Source organism: Falco peregrinus, chromosome 5 (assembly GCF_023634155.1).
Source record: "Falco peregrinus isolate bFalPer1 chromosome 5, bFalPer1.pri, whole genome shotgun sequence".
Taxonomy (NCBI): domain Eukaryota; kingdom Metazoa; phylum Chordata; class Aves; order Falconiformes; family Falconidae; genus Falco; species Falco peregrinus.
The window spans coordinates 76,320,249-76,338,186 of NC_073725.1; the positions used below are offsets into that span (position 1 = coordinate 76,320,249).

The following is a 17,938-nucleotide window of genomic DNA, read 5'->3' on the forward strand; positions in this document are numbered from 1 at the left end:
TGTCACCAAGGCCAGGGCCTTTCTCAGGCCAGCACAGCACAGGGGGCAGCTGTGTGGCCCAGAGCACCTCCCCTGCTTCTGGGGAAGCCCCAGGCCCAGCTGTGCCCTTCCAGCAGGGGTAGCATGTCCCCTCCCTGCAGGGACTGGGGGGAACCCGAGGGGAGGCAGGAGGGACAGGGTGGGGTGTAAGGGCAGGAGCATCTCTGGGACTGCATGAATCAGAGCCAAGTCCAACAGGGTGGCTGTACCCACTGCTTCTCCCCACCAGCCTCCTCCTCAGCCCCCCACGCAGACCTACAGCTCACGGCACAGTTTGCTCATTCTCCCAGTGATGCGCTTGCAGCTTTCCCCAGCTACAGCACTGCAGCTTTTTATTCCAGTCAAGGCTTCAGAAAAAAAAACAAAACCCAGCGCACAACTCTGATGTACACACCTCTCACCTTCATACCCCCACCCACGTGGTCCTGTCCACACCCCGGCGAGCTTCCTCCACTTTGAGTCGCTTGGCCTAGACAAAGCCCCAAACAGGACGCACCTTTGAGCTGGTGGCCCCATGGCACAGCCACTGCGGCACAGCTGAAAGTTTCTCCCGATAGGAAATGCAGCGCTCTGCACTGGAAAGGCTGATGACACATTCTTGGGTTGCAGCCCAGGGCAGGAAACTCCCTCCAGTGACTGCTCCCAGGAAGGAGATGAAAAGCCAAGCACGTGAAGCCCCTGCCAGTACAGGATGAGACATTTCTAGCCTTAAAAGCTGCCCCAGCCTGGGTAGGGCAGTGCTGAAGTGGAATCCTGACACCCTCGCACCGCAGCGGCCCTGTACATGAGTCAGCTAAAGATGTGATTATATTACAGTGCTTGCATTACTGGTGTGCAAAGTGTCTCTTTGACAGTCCCACAGGATTCCTGTTTATTTTTGTACTTCCACCCTGCAGTCAACTCACCACCAACAGCAAGGGAACGGTATGAAGAAGGACAGGGCGCACCTCTCCCCTTGCCACCATTTAGTGCCACGCACCGCTCTTCCCGTCACATGATGTACCACGCCACAGCTCCTGCCGCCACAGCCACGCAGGCCGCCAGGATCAGCTGCACTAGGGGCTGCTTTGCCAGGGCTGCAGCGGTGTGATAGGGGCAGCCAGCTCCTGCCTTGCCTGCCAGAACACAGAAAGCACCGTTAGCGCTGCGAGTCTTGGGCCCTGCACGTGGCAGCTCTGTTGTTGCCCACAACCTACCTAGTTTGTCTGCATAGTAAGGGCATTTGCGCAGGTCTCCTTTTCCATCGTGGCCTGGAAAGCCTCCGTCTTGGGCCGCTTCTGTCAGTGACCTGCCGATCTTGTCCAGTTCCTCAAATACCTGCAAGTGGTCACAGCCAGTGCATGAAACGGGCAGAGCCAGGCAGCTTCCATCCAGGCTCCTGGAACAATCTGGGTAACAGGTAAGAGCTGCTCCCACCTCCCTCCCCGCAAAGACAGCACGTGCTACTCCTCTCGGAGCGCCTCGCCAGGCAGGCCTGTGGTGACAGCTGCCACGTGCTGTGGCTCTGAGAGGGCACAGCCTGTTCCAAGAGCATCAAGTCAGACACAGAAGCAAGACAGCTGCAGCATCGCGTTGCTGCTCACCTCCCAGCCTGCTGCAGGTGGGAGCACGAGGCAACGTGCTCTGCCCTCCCTGCTGCAGCCCCTCTGGGGATCGCTGCCGCTGCTCATGCAGTGGTCAGGCAGCCCCTCCAGCTCTGCTGCCAGGGGTTCCTGTAAGGATCCTGACAAAGGAGCCAACCACATCCCACCACCTTTCTGGCCAGCTTAAACAACACCGACCTACTCCAGGCACAGGTTAAAGCTCCCATCCAAGAGCCAAGTTAATCCCCCTGGGGCAAGTGGCAGCCCAGTCCGGTTTTATGAAAGGAACAAGGGGCTACAGACATCTGTGGCCATTAGGCAACAGGTCGGAGGCGAGGCAGGAGATGAATTGTAACCAGTGCAGTGCAACATGCTCAAACTGTTTGAGGCTGTCTCAGAGCGGCAGCTCTGCTTCCCCCAGTGCTTCAAAGCCACACAGCCCACAGGAATCTTGTAGTGCAGTCATCATGATTGTGTCCTAATCAAAAGCTCGGCTGTGGTGTTGGAGTACGGGAGGAATTCCTGCCCCCCACCAGCCATGTCTCCAGAAGCTAGTGGAAGAGCTATTTAAACTAGAATCCCACCCCCGCAAGAAGGAGGGGCTCTGGTGGTCTCAGACCCAAACCACTGGCGGGATGAGCAGCCTGACTGAATTAACCTGGCCCTCAGAGCCGCTCCAGGCCCAACAGCGGCAGCACCCCCCCCCCCCAGGGGCTCAAGGGGGTTCGTACCTGCATGTTAAAGCGGAAGGCTTGGTTGGCCTCTTCCACAATCCTCTCCTTGGTGTTCTTGTCCAAGTCCAGAGCATTCATCCTTGCTCTGTAGAGCTGCTTGAACTGCTGTGCATTGGAAATGTTGTCAAACACATAGAATTGGATCCCTTCCTTGGTACTGGGCAGCTTCAGGGCCCTCTGGGCTACCTTCTTCAGCACCTGGCCACCTGAGAGGTCACCCATGTAGCGTGTGTAAGCGTGAGCCACTAGCAGCTCTGGCTCGTGTTGTCCCACATGATGGATTCTGTCCACATAATGCTGAGTTGCCTCAGAACACTGGATCTTCTCTTTCCAGTCTTCTCCATAGAAATATTTCAGGTCTTTGACCAGCGCTTCTCTCCGGTGAAGCTCTAGAGGAAAATACAGAGGAGCAAAGACTGGGTTGTCCTTGTTGCAATCCATCTCCTCTTCTAGAGCAGAGTAGGTGAAGTACAGTGCCACAGTGGCCAGCTACAGACAAAGCATAGCAAACGTGAGAAGCCATTCACTAGATCAGCACATCTCAACTTGTGGCTACTCCCCCCTGCCTGGAGTTGGGGTAAACAAGGAGGAAACCCCCAGGCTTGACACAAAACCAGCCTGGACAGCCCGTACCAGGCAGGTATCAGTTGAAGGGTCGGAGGTTCTTCTCTGTCTACGTTCGTAACAATAATGCCTACGGAGCACGAGCTAAGAATTACAGTCTCATGTTGGCAGCTGTGTGCTCTGGGCCTCCTGTCACCTGGAGAGCAAGGGACAGGGACAAACTTCATCTAAAAGGTACAACTAGCCCCAGCAGCCTTGTGCTATAGGAGACTACTGTATACATCAAGACCTTCAAGGATCTGACCGGGCTGATCCACAATACCATCTCTTCTGTACAGAAGAGAAAGCAATCCAACCTGAAGTCTAAGGAACAACAGCCTAGACTTCAGAGGAGGGAGAGAGTGCTGTGATCTCACCAGGATTTCACTCCCAAACAGCTCATGCCACCAGTATCTGTGCTGCAGCCACACCTGCCTTGAGCAGCCAGCAGATGTGAGGCCAGAAGCCCAGCACTCCTACCCAACCAAACCTGTGCGGGGCCAGCAGGGCACACCAGGCAGAAGCCCTGGACAAGGACTCCTGTAGTTTTGACTGTGCCACCTAGAAACTAGATCCCTCCCCATCCCCTACACAGAGCTGTGGGCTCTGCCTCACAGTCTGCATCTGTCACTGGGTGCTTCGAAGAGCTTCTCTGCCACAGAAGCAGAGCAGTGCTTACCTTGAAGAGCTCCTTCTTGATCCGTCCTTTCAGGAAGTCTTTGACAAACTGAGCGTTCTCTGCATGGTCATGGGATTCCTTAGTCCCCTCCTTCAGCAGCTCTGAAAGGTCAGTGGGACTGCAGGCAAACAGGGAGAGCACCTTTCAGCCCTCTTCCACATGCAGTAATGAGTTTGTCCCTGCTGCGTTTGGAGAATCCCCCACACCCTACCATCTCAGGCCCGGTTTAGAGATGTACAAGGTAGGATCCCTCAGGCCAGCCCCACAGCCTGGCACTGGCACCATGGGGAGGAAGCGGCAGGCTGGCAGCAGCCAGAGGCTCCTTCCACAGATGCGGGCACCCACGTGCCAACCAGACCTGCTGTTCTGGGAGGCCTGCGGCTTAGCAGGGGCTCGGACCCAGGATGCTCAAGCAATTGCCAAGGATCCTCTGATCCCTGCACCATTACTTTTGCTTCTCATCCATGTGAGCCCCAACAATACTACAAAAGGATGCCTGGAGCATACAAAGAGCAACTACTGGGCAGACTAAAGGGCACAAGAGCCCTGGTGTATCCTCCCTGGCCACTGGAGAAGGAGAAATGCTCAGGTAAGAGCAGATGCATACACAGGCAGGACCCTACCTTTTCCACATTGGCTATCAACTGTTGGAGTGGAGATGAGAACTGAATGGCAAATCAGGGCAAGAACACCCTTGAAAACTTTCTTTATCCTGAATTACGCTGGTTTTGCACATTTCCACAAGTTAACTTTCTAAAAAAATATTAAAATCTACTATTTTAGATTATAGCCACTGCATCTGCATGGAGCTTGGTACAGAGTTATCAATACCTACGCTCTCAAAGTTATGCCAAAGTGCACCTTACAGTTTTTAGGAATACTGCAGCCAACAGGCTGGACAGGGCCTGGATGTGCCAGGAGAGCCAGGCAGCATTAACTTCTCATGAAGCTGAGCCTGTCAAGTCAAAGAGAAATCAACCAGCCTATCTAGGTATTCTGGGATGCACCCTATTCACCTTTGCCTGTTTTCCAAGTCTGCAGCCTTAGCTTTTAGAGCACGTATGAATTTTTTTAAAACTAACCTTCAAGAAAATATTCTTGCCTAGAGCAGTGGGTATTCTGCAAAGGCAAGAGAGGCAGCTCACTGGAGCAGAGTTCACCTCTAGAGTCGTCTTTCAAAACAAGAAGCTGCTATCACATGAGACTGTCCAGCAAGCCATGGAAAACTGGCTCACCTTGGCCAGGAAGGCACAAACAACAGCCAGATGGTCAAAGCATTTCTGAAATGCGAGTCCGATAGTAGAGACTTAAAAAAAAATAATTATAAATATACTGCTGCTTGTTGTCAGCCTTAGCCAGATCACTCCCTTCCACCCCTTTTATCCTTCCAGTATAGTTTTATTAAACAGATTTTACTGCACATATATTGGATTAATCACCTATTGGAGCCCCTCACTCCTTTTTAGATGAAGAGAAAAAAACCCCACTCCTTTACCTGCAAGGTCTCCTGCCTTGCCCAAGACTGTGCCATGTTGTGAGACAGGACTCACCTGACATTGTCATCTTCTGTTTCCTCATAGGGCAAGATTTCCCCTTCTTCTCCCCCCTCGGAGCCCTCCATAGCTGATGGCATTGCTGGTGAGTCCTGGAGATCAGACAATCTGAAAGGCAGAATTAGAGAGGGGTTTCAGAGGGAAGCTGCTTGCGCAAAGGGATGGGTACCAAATGCTGAGCAGCCTAGCAAGGAGCCTCTGAGCTGCTCCCCCCGGGCAGGGCAGCGAGAAGCAGCCACTGGCCATTTCCACTGCACACCAGGCACTTCCAAGGAAGCAGTCTTGCTAGTTCGGTTCAGCTACCTCAGGTGTACCTCAACACAAACACCTAGTTCACAAAATACTAACCTCAGAGGAGACCTACAGCAAAGCAGCAGCCTGCATTAGGTTTCCCATGTCAGGATGGTTCCTGGCTTAAAATGATCAGAGACCTCCACATTAGTCATCTGCACTGGTCATCTGCTACTTTCCACTGGTGCTACCAAGTATTTCATCGCGTGCTAGCCTCTGAGCCGAGTAACTGACAGGGAAGCACCTCTCCTCCAGCCAGGAGGAAGAACAAGCTACCTTGTTTCCACAGCAGTACCAGCCTCCCCTGGAGGAAAGCAGTGGTGACCTAGGCTAGCCAAGCTGTGAAGTCAAGCAGCTCCCAACGAAACAAAAGCCTTCTCTGCGACCGGGTACGTGAACTTTCAAAACAGGGGCAGATTTCACCGCTCTGCCTTTCCTGGGCTGCCCTCCACCAAGAGTCAAAGCAGGCTGCTCCTGCTACCACTCACACACTCCTCTCCTGCTTAGCAGGGTTTCCTTCAAACCCCAGAAGTAACTGGGCTCTCCCTCCTTGTTTTGAAAAAGAAAAAATAATAATAATAAAAAAATCTCCTCAGATGTAGCAGGATGCACAAGACGGAAGCAGGAGCAAAAAACCTGGCTTCCATTAGTTGAGCATCCCTATTAAGCCAGAAATCCAGCCACCTCATTTATAAATTTGATCTGTAATCAGCTTTGTGTGGAGCAGCCCCACCATCTCACAGGCAGCCTTGCCAGATGAGGAAGGAACTAAGCTGCTTGCTGCTCTTTGGAAAGCACTTTCCGTACCAGAGCCATCCCTCGTGCTCTCCCACTTCAGTTCAGCCCCCCTCGGTGGGCTGCACCCTCAGGCTTGCTGCTCAGCCCTGGGAGAACAGACCAGCAGATGCGAACTCACCCAGCTCATTAGCACAGGGGCACATCAGCTGCTGGCTCCCAGCTCACACCAGTTACACATTAACTGCCCTCCGGTTCCTCACCAGCAAGTTTCCAAGTCCTGTTTTACATCCACTCTTGCTGCCCTCCACACTCCAGCACAGGACTGGGCCAGGGATACTGGGAGCTGGGTCTGAGCACCCACCCCCGGGTGCAGCACAGCGAGGCCCCAGCTTGGGCACAGTGCTCCTTTGGGAAGACACATCACTGGGGTGAAGGTTTCCCCTGCGATCACAGCCTTTGGGCTCACCCTGACAGAACCTTCCCAAGGGGAGGGCTGACCAGAATGCATTACTTTGCGATGCAGCCACAGAAATCACTAGGGGTTGCAGCCCTGCATCCCCACTGCCCTGCCCACCCAACAGGGCTCGGCACAGCCCCCCCCGGGATAAGTTTAGTGCAGGATGATGCAGCCGTGGCAGAAAGGCACACCTGCACAAGGGCTCAGAGATATTTGAGGAAACCAGGTTCGGGTGCTCTACAGTTTGTTTGATCACACGCTAGACAGCAAGCATGTTCACACTGGGTCAGTGAGCAGGACCTACCTTCACTCATCACACAGCGGGAAATGCACATAACCTGCCTGGGCTCTGCCAAGAGGCTGTCATGGGCACAGTGGGGAGCAGCCTGCCTGCCTCGCAACGCAGCCAGCTAGCCTCCTGCCAATAGAGACACACGAGTTCTGATGACACCCTGGTTTCCTGCTCGGCTTACTTCAGGCCAGATACTTCTTAAGAAATGGAGATACCAAAAATTAAACTAGACAAACTGGTTCCAATTTATCTTCTACTTCCAGAAAGCCAGAGTCCCGGAGGTAGTGTGTGCTGCCCCTGTACACTGCCAGGCCTGCAACAGCCACCAGTACAAAACAGCAGGGGAGAGCAGAGCTACAAAGAGTATTTCAGCACTGCTCATCCCTTGGAAGAAGCCAGAAGGTTGACGTTAAATCCAACCCAAAGGAAAACACCAGCTCAAGTCTCAGCAACTAGGAGTTGGCAGCAATGGTTCAAGGCTCCCAATGGCCAGACACACACAGCATGGCTCCCAAAATCATCATTGTGCGAGACATGTCTAACTTACTTGTTAGAGCCTCCATACACACACTTTGCAGCACACTAACACTGGAACTTTGCTCTCCACGCCACACAATGGCTATCTGATGGGGTCTCAGAAGCCTTTACCCAAGCCTGTTACTGGTGGTGTAGAAGCACGACTGATTAGAATAGCAAATGACTGTTCCAGTAGCTGTTGGAAGAAGCAGTTAGCACACAAAGAGTAATTTACAGACTTCGGTGCACCTTCAGACTTGTACCTCCCACGGCTTTTTTTTTTTAGAGGCCGTCTGACATGCTCATCTCTATAGCAATACGCAGGGTGGTGATGACACCAGTCCCCTTAGCCCGAGGTGAGGACAGCACTTGTATGGGAAAATACGGAAGCTTAGATTTTTCCCTGATACAGTCTCTAGTACAGACTCCTCCCTGAGGAGCCATGAATTCAAGAGACAAGCCAGCATAAATCAAACACCCTAGTACTGAAAAGGACAGGGATTGTATGAGAACTGGGAGGAAGGGAAGTCAAAATCGTTACACCTCTCTTGCCACCACACATCTTTGCTTTTATTCAAACACTGGCAACTGAAAGCCCACAGCCTGGTCAATGGTCAAAGCCCTGGTTTCTCGGGGCATTCTGCTCCTCTGAAAGAGGCAGTGTCCTACACACGGAGAAGGAGGTTTGAGCAGCTGCCTGCCTCCGCTGCAGAGGCTGGAATGTCATTTCAGTTGCTACGAGGAGCTCTGCTCATCACAAGCCAGGCTGATGTTCAGCATAAACACATACCTTCCCAGTGACCTGACAGCAGCCTGCTTGGGAGAAAGCCAACAGTGAGAAGTGTCAGGACTGCAGGACTGGAGAGAATGTTTGATACAGAACATCTCAGCACTCCCCATGTTTCTCACCCATGGGTGCTCAAACCCTCAGAGAAAACACCCCCATTTCATCTACCCAGCAATTAGTTTGCCCCTACACCCATTTCCACAGCAAGCTTCACACTCAAGATGCACAACCATTCCTCCTGGGGTGGCAAGACAATTCCAATAATCCTATGCCTCCTGAAGGAAGTAGACACTGCTGCTGCTGCAGGGATGCAGGACTGGAAGTCCTGGCTCTGCTTGGGCACCCTCAGGAGAGGTTCAATAATTCACAACACCCAGGCAGTACAGAGTCCATGTTTGCTGTTCACCTAGCATGCAACTTCAAGGTATCTGCCCACATGCAGAGCTTGCATCCTGGCTTTAACAAGAAGCAGAGTGTGGCTGCAGCTACCCGAGCATCGCTGCAGCAGAGGCAAACCCCAGAAGCTCAGGTACAGCAGTGCAAGGAATCATGACAGGGGTAACCTGGCAATCACATCAGGAGAGCTTCATGTCTGCTCCTCCGCCGGGGAAGGCATTTGGCACTGGCTGCTGCTGGAAACGGAGCCTCACAGAATAAATCACTACATTACCTGTTCCCACCCGGTACGTTTAAGGCTTCACCTGGACACAGCCTAAATTTAGGCAGTAATTCAAGTCCAAGACACTTCTAGCAGTGCCCATGCAAACACTACTTCTGTCCCCCCCGAGCCACAGTCCAGTACCTCAACAAACTGACAGAGGAGGGAAACTCCCGGTGCGCTCACAGACCTTGTCCGGTTCCGCACCATGGCAAGGGGCCCTTGTGCCAGGCAGCACACCAGGAATGGATTTGCCTCGCATGGGCTAGGAGAACAGCGCAAGGGGCAAGTCAGTCAGTCGTGGTAGATTTGGGGGGAAAGAAGAGGGCAGTGGACAGACACACGTGAACCTATCGAACAGCCTTTGCTGCGGGGAGAGGCAGCACCTGCCCTGCCTGCCCAGCCGTGCCGGGGGCACCCCGAGCAGCGCCAGGGACAGGCACTGCCAGCCGCCGCGGGCAAGCGCCAGGCTTGAATCAGCCACTTGTTTCCCTCAACAACAGAAACGTAGGGACAGCAAGAGGCCTTCGCCCTCCAAGCTCTTCCCTGAGCTCAGCTGGGGCAAGGAGAGCCAAGCGCCCCCCAGGCCACCGGGAGAAGCCAGCGCAGGGCTCCTGTCGCGACAGGCTCGGCCACGGCTTCCAGGGATGGGTGCGGAGCCCCTGCAGCGTGGGGCTGCCGCCCGGGCGCATCTCCTCAGCTGCTCGGCGGGGCTCGCCCGGGAGCGGGGGGCTCGGGGGCCCCACAGCCTCCGGAGCTCGGCTGGCCAGGGGCGGGCGGCGGGCGCTGCGGCCCCGGGCAGCACCGGCGGCGCCCAGCACCGACCGGCCGCGGCCTGTGGTCACCGCGCCTGCGCCCGCCGGCGGCCCGGGGCAAGGGTAAGGCGGCCCAGCCGGTCGCGACAGCCCCCGCCGCGGCTGCGGGACAGAGCCGGGCCCGGGCCCTCCCGCACCGGCGGGGCTGAGGCGCACGGGCACGGCCGGGCCAGCTGTCCCGGCCCAGCGCCTCCCCGAGGGACGGCACCGGGCCCACCCCGCTGCCTCCCACGGCAGCCGGGCCTCCAGGAAGCGGCGGGGCAGAGCCCCGCAGGCCCCGGCCCGGCCCCTCACCGCCACCGCCGCCCCCAGCCCGGCCGCGTTGCCATGGAGACGCGCCGCGCACACTCACCCACCGCCGCCACGCGCCCTCTGCCCCGCGGCGCGAGACAAAGGCCCGGCGCGGCCGTCCTGCCCTATTCACGGGACGGGGAGCGGTGACGTCGCGGCCAATCAGGAGCCACGGACGGCATGCGCCGGCGCCACCGATTGGTGAAAGCCGTAGGGTCGACCCCTCCCCACCTCGCCTCCCCGTCAGCCAATCGCGACCTCCAGCGCAGCGCCAGGTCCCGCCCCCGGTGGGCGGGCAGCGTGTGGCGCCGCGCAGGCGCCAGCGGCGAGGGGAAAATGGCGGCGAGGCGGGCGGTTAAGGGTGGTTTTTATTTGGCGGTTTTAGACATAATTGAGCATCATTAACAGGCAGCGCGGGGGCGCGGGCCCTCGCCTGGGTGGACGCCAAGTGCCACAGGCTCAGACACGGCCGGGGCGGACACCCCGTGGGGCCGGCGACCTGCGGAGGGGCAGGCCCGGGGCACGGCGGCCTGCGGAGGGGCAGGCCCGGGGCACAGCACGGACAAGTGAAGCACACCCGGCTGTTGGCTCCCCTGTGCTACAGGCCCAGCCCAGGGGCTGCAGAAGGTAACTGTGAAACTCCAAACCAAGCAGTGGCACGGAGGGAACACACGAGCTTTTCTTCATCGAGGCAGAGCGCTGCAGGCTTCAGAATGGTCCGTTTGGGTCACTGTATAAGTTCTCCAAAACGTGTGTGCACAGAAAAAAAAAGAAAGGTATATACCTTCCTGTAAAATGCACTACCAAGTACATGCCAGCCTCCTCACACTACTTGCTTTCTGTCCCTCTCCCAAGAACTATGGAACACCACCTCCTTCCCCGGCTGTGTCGCACGCTCTTCCCCAAACCTCCAACTCAGCTCCTTACACCAACTCTCTCTTCCAGCTCTCCTTTAGGACTCATTCTCCTAAAAAGAAACTGCTTTCACCCTCCCCAAGCAGGGCGGTTAAAAGAGCAGAGGGAGAGGGACACCGGGCTCTGCTCCCCAGGGATGCTCCCAAGGTATCAGACCTAACTGCGCCCCACACACCCTCCTAAGGCTCCCCACCCCTGTGGATCTGTTGGTGCCGGAGGAGCGCAGAGCTCACAGTGAAGCCCTTCCCGCAGTCAGCACAAGCATAGGGACGCTCCCCTGTGTGGATTCGCCGGTGCTGGATGAGATGGGCACTCTGCCGAAAGCTGTCCCCGCAGTCAGCGCAGGCGTAGGGCCTCTCCCCTGTGTGGACCCGGTGGTGCCGGAGCAGGGCTGATCTCCACAGGAAGCTCTTTCCACACTCCGTGCACTCAAAGGGACGCTCCCCGGTGTGGAAGCGGCGGTGCTGGATGAGGTGGGAGCTCACAGTGAAGCTCTTTCCACACTCGGTGCACCCGTAGGGGCGCTCACCCATGTGGAACCTCCGGTGTTGGATGAGGGCTGAACTCACAGTGAAGCTCTTTCCACACTCAGAGCACTCGTAGGGCTTCTCCCCAGTGTGGACCCGCTGGTGCTTCATCAGCTCGGAGCTCTGGCTGAAGCTCTTCCCACACTCAGCGCACTCGTAGGGTTTCTCCCCAGTGTGGACCCTCTGGTGTCGTGTCAGGGCTGAGCTCACACTGAAGCTCTTCCCACAGTTGCTGCACTCGTAGGGTTTTTCCCCAGTGTGTACTCGCTGGTGCTGGACGAGCTGTGAGTTCCCGGAGAAGCTCTTCCCGCACTCGGCGCACTTGTAGGGCTTCTCCCCAGTGTGGGTTACCTGGTGCCGGATCAGCTTTGAGCTCATGCTGAAGCTCTTTCCGCACTCGGAGCACCCATAGGGCCGCTCCCCTGTGTGGATTCTCTGGTGCTGGATGAGATGCGACCGCTGCCGGAAACTTTCCCCGCACTCGGTGCAGGCAAAGGGTTTCTCGCCGGTGTGGATTCTCCGATGCTGGACAAGGTTGGAGCTCACCCGGAAGCTCTTCCCGCAGTCTCCACATATCATCAGTCTCCCCACAGAAGGATTTCTCTGCTGGATAATGTCTGGCAGCCTCCTGAAACTTCCACGCAGCGTCGCTCGGCTTTGCCTCTTCCCCAGAGGTCTCTGAACCCTTTCTGACCTGCGTGGGAGGACTGGGTCCTGTGCAGGACTCTGGGAACTGTTCTCCTTGGAGAGCCCTGAGGGTAAACCCTCGTGCTCCACTGGCTCAGGGATGCCTTGGTGGGCATCTTCCTCCTTCTTGCTCACAATCCCATCTTCAGCTGCAATAAAATGAGAATCCAGAGAGAATTCACAGGCAGGACAGGAAACCTTGGACAGGGGGAAATCAAAAGGGGCCAAATTATAAAAATTCAGCAGATAAACTTTTAAGTATAAAATGTTCTGGTACTTCCCTCCAAACTACACAGTGGATTTTCCAGAGTGTTCACAGGAACAAACCCTGGAATGGGTTTGCCAGAACCTGAATCTACTGAAATTATTGGTACATTAGAAGTAAACATTTAGTGCTCGAATGGGAAAGATAGCTGCTCTTCCAGGATATTGTATCTGAAAAGGTTATTAGAAGCTGCACTGGGAGTCAGAAGAGGGCCACGAAGAACGGCCTTGCTCAGCAGAACATTACTTGGGTTGCAACAGATGGAAGCTCCCTGCTCTTGTGCTGCTAGTATTGCAGAGGGAGAGGAGATGCACAAAGGAGGCACCGGCCCTAAGGCATCAGGCACGGACACCACCTGGGGCCTGGCTTACGCCAACCTTGGAGCAAAATAAAGGTAACTTTCTACTTCCATTGGTGCAGAACAGATCTGTTGTGAAAGGTGGTTGGTGAACTGAAGATCCTCCATGGCTGAATCCAGGCTACAGGCTGAGGAAATCCAACAAACGTGGAAGATTACAGTAGTGCAAGCCAGTGGAAGTAACACTGGCTGAAGCGATGAGTGGCTGTTGGGACACAGGCCATGAACAAACCTCTGCCCTCTTATTCCCATAAAGTCCTGCAGAGGCATAACCAGTATCAATCTATGCTGCGCAGCGTCGAGGTCAGCCCAGAGCCTTTCCAAGACAAGGGGCTTGCGTGGATTTCTAGGGTATTTACGCAGAGCAGTGACTCCTTCCAACCCACTGCTCTAATGTGGCTGGATGAGCATCCTAGCAGGGTCAAAACCACGTACGCCCAGCAACGCTGTGGCTTTTGCTGTGAGCAGGGACATGCAGCTCTCTGCAGGCTTACTGAGGGCTTATACGCTAAACTGGCAAGACAGGACCAGTGTGGCATGCGCCCTTCTGCTGTCAGGGAAGGGTAAATGGACGTTACAGGGATGTACATGGGATGTCGAAATGGCAATGTGCATCTCTGAAGAGAAGCATCGCATCCAGCTTTAAGACAGGTCAATCAGGGAAACAGATTTCCAGAGGATCTCTTTATATGGACTTTCAGGGGCGAAAGACGACTTGCTGTTGACTATATGTAGACGCAAAATATGGAACAGGCAGAAGACTAAAGCCACAAACATGCAGGCCTCCAGATCTGTCTACTTAAAGATTCTATGGCTACCTCCTGATTTTCTGAAAACTCTTGTGAAATAAACTGGTAACTTATCAGTCGCGTGGGATTGATTACAAACCACAGGCACTTCTGTGGTCTGGCAGAGTTGTGATAAGGATGCACGTGCCTCGGAAGAGGAGAGTCACTGCTGAACCACAAGTATGCAATAAAGGAAAAAGAATCTAGAATTTCAACCCAGACTGATATACGTACATATTTAATCTTTCTCCTTCTAGTCAGTATAAGAAAACATCACAGTATGATTTCACAGCAAAAGCCTGAGATACCTTTTGTGGCAGTTTGGTGTGGTAGTGATGGCACTTCTTCCCTGGTATAGCTTTCTTAAAATCATCCCTTGAGAGGAACAGAAACTGGAACTTTGCTATTCACCACGAAGGCATTTCCATTTGCCTGCAGCTACTCCGTCCAGGCCTGGAGGAAAAAGAGGAAGGTGATATCCAAAAACAGGATAAGAGGAGGACATTTCTGGCAGACCAGCATGAAGCTCTTGACATGTATGTCAGCTTTACTGAGTAGACAACAAAGTTGATGAAGTTGTTCTGTTGCTGTTGTGCCAGAAGAGATATCCTTCGCCTGCGCTAGCACTGGTACTTGCAAAGCATTTTGGTTCTTTATACAGAACTTGAAAAGGCCTTCAAAGTACATGAGGATCAAGTCTTCTACGGTGTTCTGTGGGTTTTGGGGAAGGTCAGGAGTTTCAAGCTTCTAATTACAATGATTACAGCCACGGCTCCAGCTCTCAACCTCTACAACTATTTTTATTACTTCTGAGCTACTAGATATCTTCGCTGGCATCCAGGACAAGTTGTCTGTAAGGGGTTTGATCAAAACCATGATGACAGGAACTCGCTGGAGGTATTTTAAGTGGAAGGACAGCAAGTTCACAATGCTGAGGAATGAATACTGGAATAGTAAGGCTGAATGGGCAAAAATGAGTAAGCAAAAGAGACAGGGAGAATGTGGTTCTTTCTCAGCCCATGCCGATCTGGATTGATTTTAAGACCTCTGATATACCTAAGATGGGCACTGCTATAGCTACAAGGTAAGCTCCGGGTAAACAGAATAAGCACACATACTGGGAGACAATTTAAGTATCACCTTAAAGGTACCCTTGGATCTCTCCTCAGAAGCCAGGAGTAGAAAGAGTTTTGGCTGATGCTCTGGCCTGTCTCACAGCAGCAGGAGGACACAGCAATGGTCTCGGGCACTGAATTCAAGAGTTCACAGAAGAGAAACCCATGAGAACTATTAAAAATAACATCATGAGTAAGCCTCAGGCTGCTGGGGAGGTGTCACTGTATGCTTATCTTATCCCTTTCCCTGGCATCCACCTCTAGCCAGTCCCCAAATCCCCGAGACAGGGCTTGGAGCTACAGAGACCTTGGGTTTAACCCAGCAGGGCTGTTCACAGGACCCCACAACACTGCTGGACTCCTGACTTTGGTACCTCGCTGTCGGGGCACTGGAAAGTGGCTGATGTGATGCCAGAGAAAGCACTCCAGGGGGGATCCGGGGCCCAACATTCCAAGCAACCAAACAGAAATCGGAGTAAGAGAATTAATGGACAGGTGGCCAAAGGCGGCAGACTGGGGAAGAGCTGATATGGCCTCTGGAAAGAGACGTCTCACTTCACAAACCACTTGGAGTTCTTCAAAGATGTTGCCAATTTTAGCAAAAGGGAGATCTGGAGTCCAAAGGCATTCCCAGAAGACAAGCATCCTTCACCCAAATCAACAAACTAAGCTGCTGTGGGATGGCTGACCCTCACAAGGCAGTAAGGGAGGGACGGGGTGGTGGAAACACCTGCTGGTTATTCTGTGTTACTCAGGGTTAAAGACAAGCTGACTATAAACTGCGGGAGAGCATCACAATACTGACTAACCAGGTGACAGTGGAATGACAGGGGACATTCACTGCAGGTAAACATAAGAAACTCGAGGAGAAGAGCGTCTATCCCTTGCGCTTATACCAAGACGGGCCTAGGACATCCTCGTTACATTTAGGAATAGCACCTTGGAGTTAGAGCAGAGGGAGGAACACTGCAGCGCCCAGGCAGACAAAACCAGCTAGTCAAATGTTGAAGACTGTTGGGGAAAAAAAGAAGAAAAGAGAATGCGACTCTGCCTTGCTGCTCGAACCCCACACGCTGACTGTGCGAGGGGGAGAGCAGGTCCTGCGTTTCAGGGAAGACAGAGGCATGGCACGAATGACCAAAGGCACAGAAGAGCTTCTGTACAGGTGACTCAAGTGCCCGTTCTGCTGGGAAAAGGTACCCCCGACAGGGCATGTGGCAGGGCACTCTGAGACACAAGTGGCCCGTGGGGCGGTGGGTCCCCCCCTGCGCTGCCGGCTCCGCGCTGGGAACTGCCGGCGTCAGGTGGCGGCGGCGCACGGAACGGCGGAACAAGCTGCGGAGCTCCCCGGGGCAGGCTGGGCGGGTGCTCAAACACGGGCGGCTTCGGGCGGCTGGGAAACACCGAGGCAGCGGGGCACACAGGGCGGCCGGGGGCGCCCGGGGCCACCCCCAGCCTGCTCCCCCGCGGGCGCCGGGGCGGCGCAGGCCGAGCCGGGAGGCCCCCGGCGCAGCCCGGCCCCGCGGCTCCGGTGGGATGGGGGGCCCTGGGGCAGGTCCCCTCCCCGCGGCTGGCCCGGCCCCTTACCTGCGCAGGTGCCGCGCAGGGCGGCCTGCCCCCGGCGGCGAGGGAGCGGAGTGAACCACGGCTCCGCCTTCCCGTCCGTGTGGGAGATCATCGCTGCGGCGGTCCTGCGGGGGGGCGGGACGGGGAGGCTCCGGCGGGCCCAGGGGCTCTCGCACTCGGGGCCTGGCAGCCCGCCGCTGCGCTGGGCTCCCGGCCCACGGCGGGGAACCCCGGCAGCTCCCGCCGCCCCGAGGAGAGGAACCGAGCCGGTGCCGGGGGGGGACGGGCGGCCGCCCTGTGCCCGGGCCAGGGCCCCGAACCCGCGGCCCGGCCCGCCCGGCGGCACGTGACGGCGGCGGCCAATGGCGTGCGGCGCCCGGGCGCGGCGGGCGCGCCAAGATGGCGGCGGCGGGGCCGGCGGGTGGCGCGGGGGCTCGGCCGGTGCCGCGGGGATTAGGCGCCGTCAGGGCTCGCCCCGCGGGCCAGGAGGCTCCGGCAGGGCGCCTGCGGGGGGTCCCCGTCCCCGGGGTCCCGCGGCGGGTGTCCCTCGGCGGCCAGGACAGCCGGCAGCGCTGCCTCGGGGGAAGGGCCCTGGGCAGGGGTCGGTGGGCTCAGGCCTGGCCAGGGGCTGCTGGGGCCTCCGCAGATCCCGCCTGCCGTGCGGGGCAGGGAGCGGTGGGCCGGCGCCCAGCTGGGATCCTCTGGGATCACTTAGATGTTGGGTGGGAGCCGTGTACCTCGGCTCGCCAGGCGGCTGCCCGGGTCGGAGGGGCCGGGGACCCGGGCAGCGGTTCCAGAGGAGCCCCGCTCTGCGGGACAGCAGCTGAAGCAGGGACACCTGCCAGGCCCTCGGCTTCACCAAACACGCCTCTGAAAGCAGTTTTATGCTGGAATGTTAGCAATAGCAAACAAACACGTTTAAAATGCGCTTCCAGAATGCTCCAGTCCCCTTTGAAGAACTGCAGGAAGGATTGTTCTTGGATTTATCCCTTCGGTTCCTAAACACTGGCACTGTAAGCCCAACAGCTGGGTGCAGCTGGCCCAGCAGAAGGGGATGGCGGAGCAGCCACCACTCTGCGCTTTGCAGCATTCTCGTATTTTGTAGTTCAGTTGGCCCCTCCGTGGGTCTCGGCCATGGGGATGGATCACACCTGCCCAGGCAATGCCATGAAGACAGGGTGATTTCTGGGGTGCGTATACACACACAACTGTGCCTGCGTAAGAAAACAGCTCTGCTCACGTGCAAGATTATTACAGAAACATCTGCAGCACAGCTTTTCAGAATAAACATACTGAGGCTATTTTTTCAGGCAGGAAACGTGACAGTGCACAAACCAACACGGTGGTAGCGGCACAAGAATATCCATAATCCCATGGATTGTTTGATTGTCACAGCAAATTTAGAAGCAGTTATTTCACTCTGAGCTCACATGGTGCATCTCAGTAAGACAGCAGCTTTGTGCAATGACAGCAATACATCTGCTTGTGCAACTTAAAAAACAACTAATACCTTAGTTGAAAAAGTTTGTTGGGGTTTTTTTCTGCAGCCTTGGAAGCATTAAAACAAACAGAAGCATCAAAACATTTTTTATAGCTGTTACTACACAGTTGGAAATAAAAAATAATGACAATGTATTTTCCAAGACAAATGAGACTGCATCAGGAAGGTGAGAAAACACAG

General features: G+C 55.4%; 2 protein-coding genes across 4 annotated transcripts; both read right to left on the minus strand.

Annotated features, from left to right (window-relative positions):
- Positions 1 to 354: 354 nt before the first annotated feature.
- Positions 355 to 16,401, minus strand: HMOX2 (heme oxygenase 2). 3 transcript variants are annotated; one of them, XM_055803520.1, is made up of 6 exons: positions 16,279 to 16,401; positions 5,189 to 5,299; positions 3,639 to 3,756; positions 2,354 to 2,845; positions 1,236 to 1,356; positions 355 to 1,154 (listed from the first exon to the last, which is right to left on the minus strand). In XM_055803520.1, exons 2-6 carry the CDS (start codon positions 5,269 to 5,271, stop codon positions 1,030 to 1,032), a joined length of 939 nt encoding a protein of 312 aa, XP_055659495.1. In that variant the 5' UTR covers positions 5,272 to 5,299; positions 16,279 to 16,401; the 3' UTR covers positions 355 to 1,029. The 3 variants fall into 3 exon arrangements, with proteins under 3 accessions (XP_055659495.1, XP_055659496.1, XP_055659494.1); XM_055803521.1 differs by lacking the exon at positions 16,279 to 16,401 and adding an exon at positions 10,098 to 10,239; XM_055803519.1 differs by lacking the exon at positions 16,279 to 16,401 and adding an exon at positions 8,762 to 8,784.
- Positions 10,387 to 16,415, minus strand: LOC101921134 (zinc finger protein 501-like). The gene is made up of 2 exons (XM_055803518.1): positions 16,279 to 16,415; positions 10,387 to 12,314 (listed from the first exon to the last, which is right to left on the minus strand). The coding sequence occupies exons 1-2, from the start codon at positions 16,367 to 16,369 to the stop codon at positions 11,131 to 11,133; spliced, it is 1,275 nt and encodes a 424-aa protein (XP_055659493.1). The 5' UTR covers positions 16,370 to 16,415; the 3' UTR covers positions 10,387 to 11,130.
- Between the last annotated feature and the right edge of the window lie 1,523 nt (positions 16,416 to 17,938).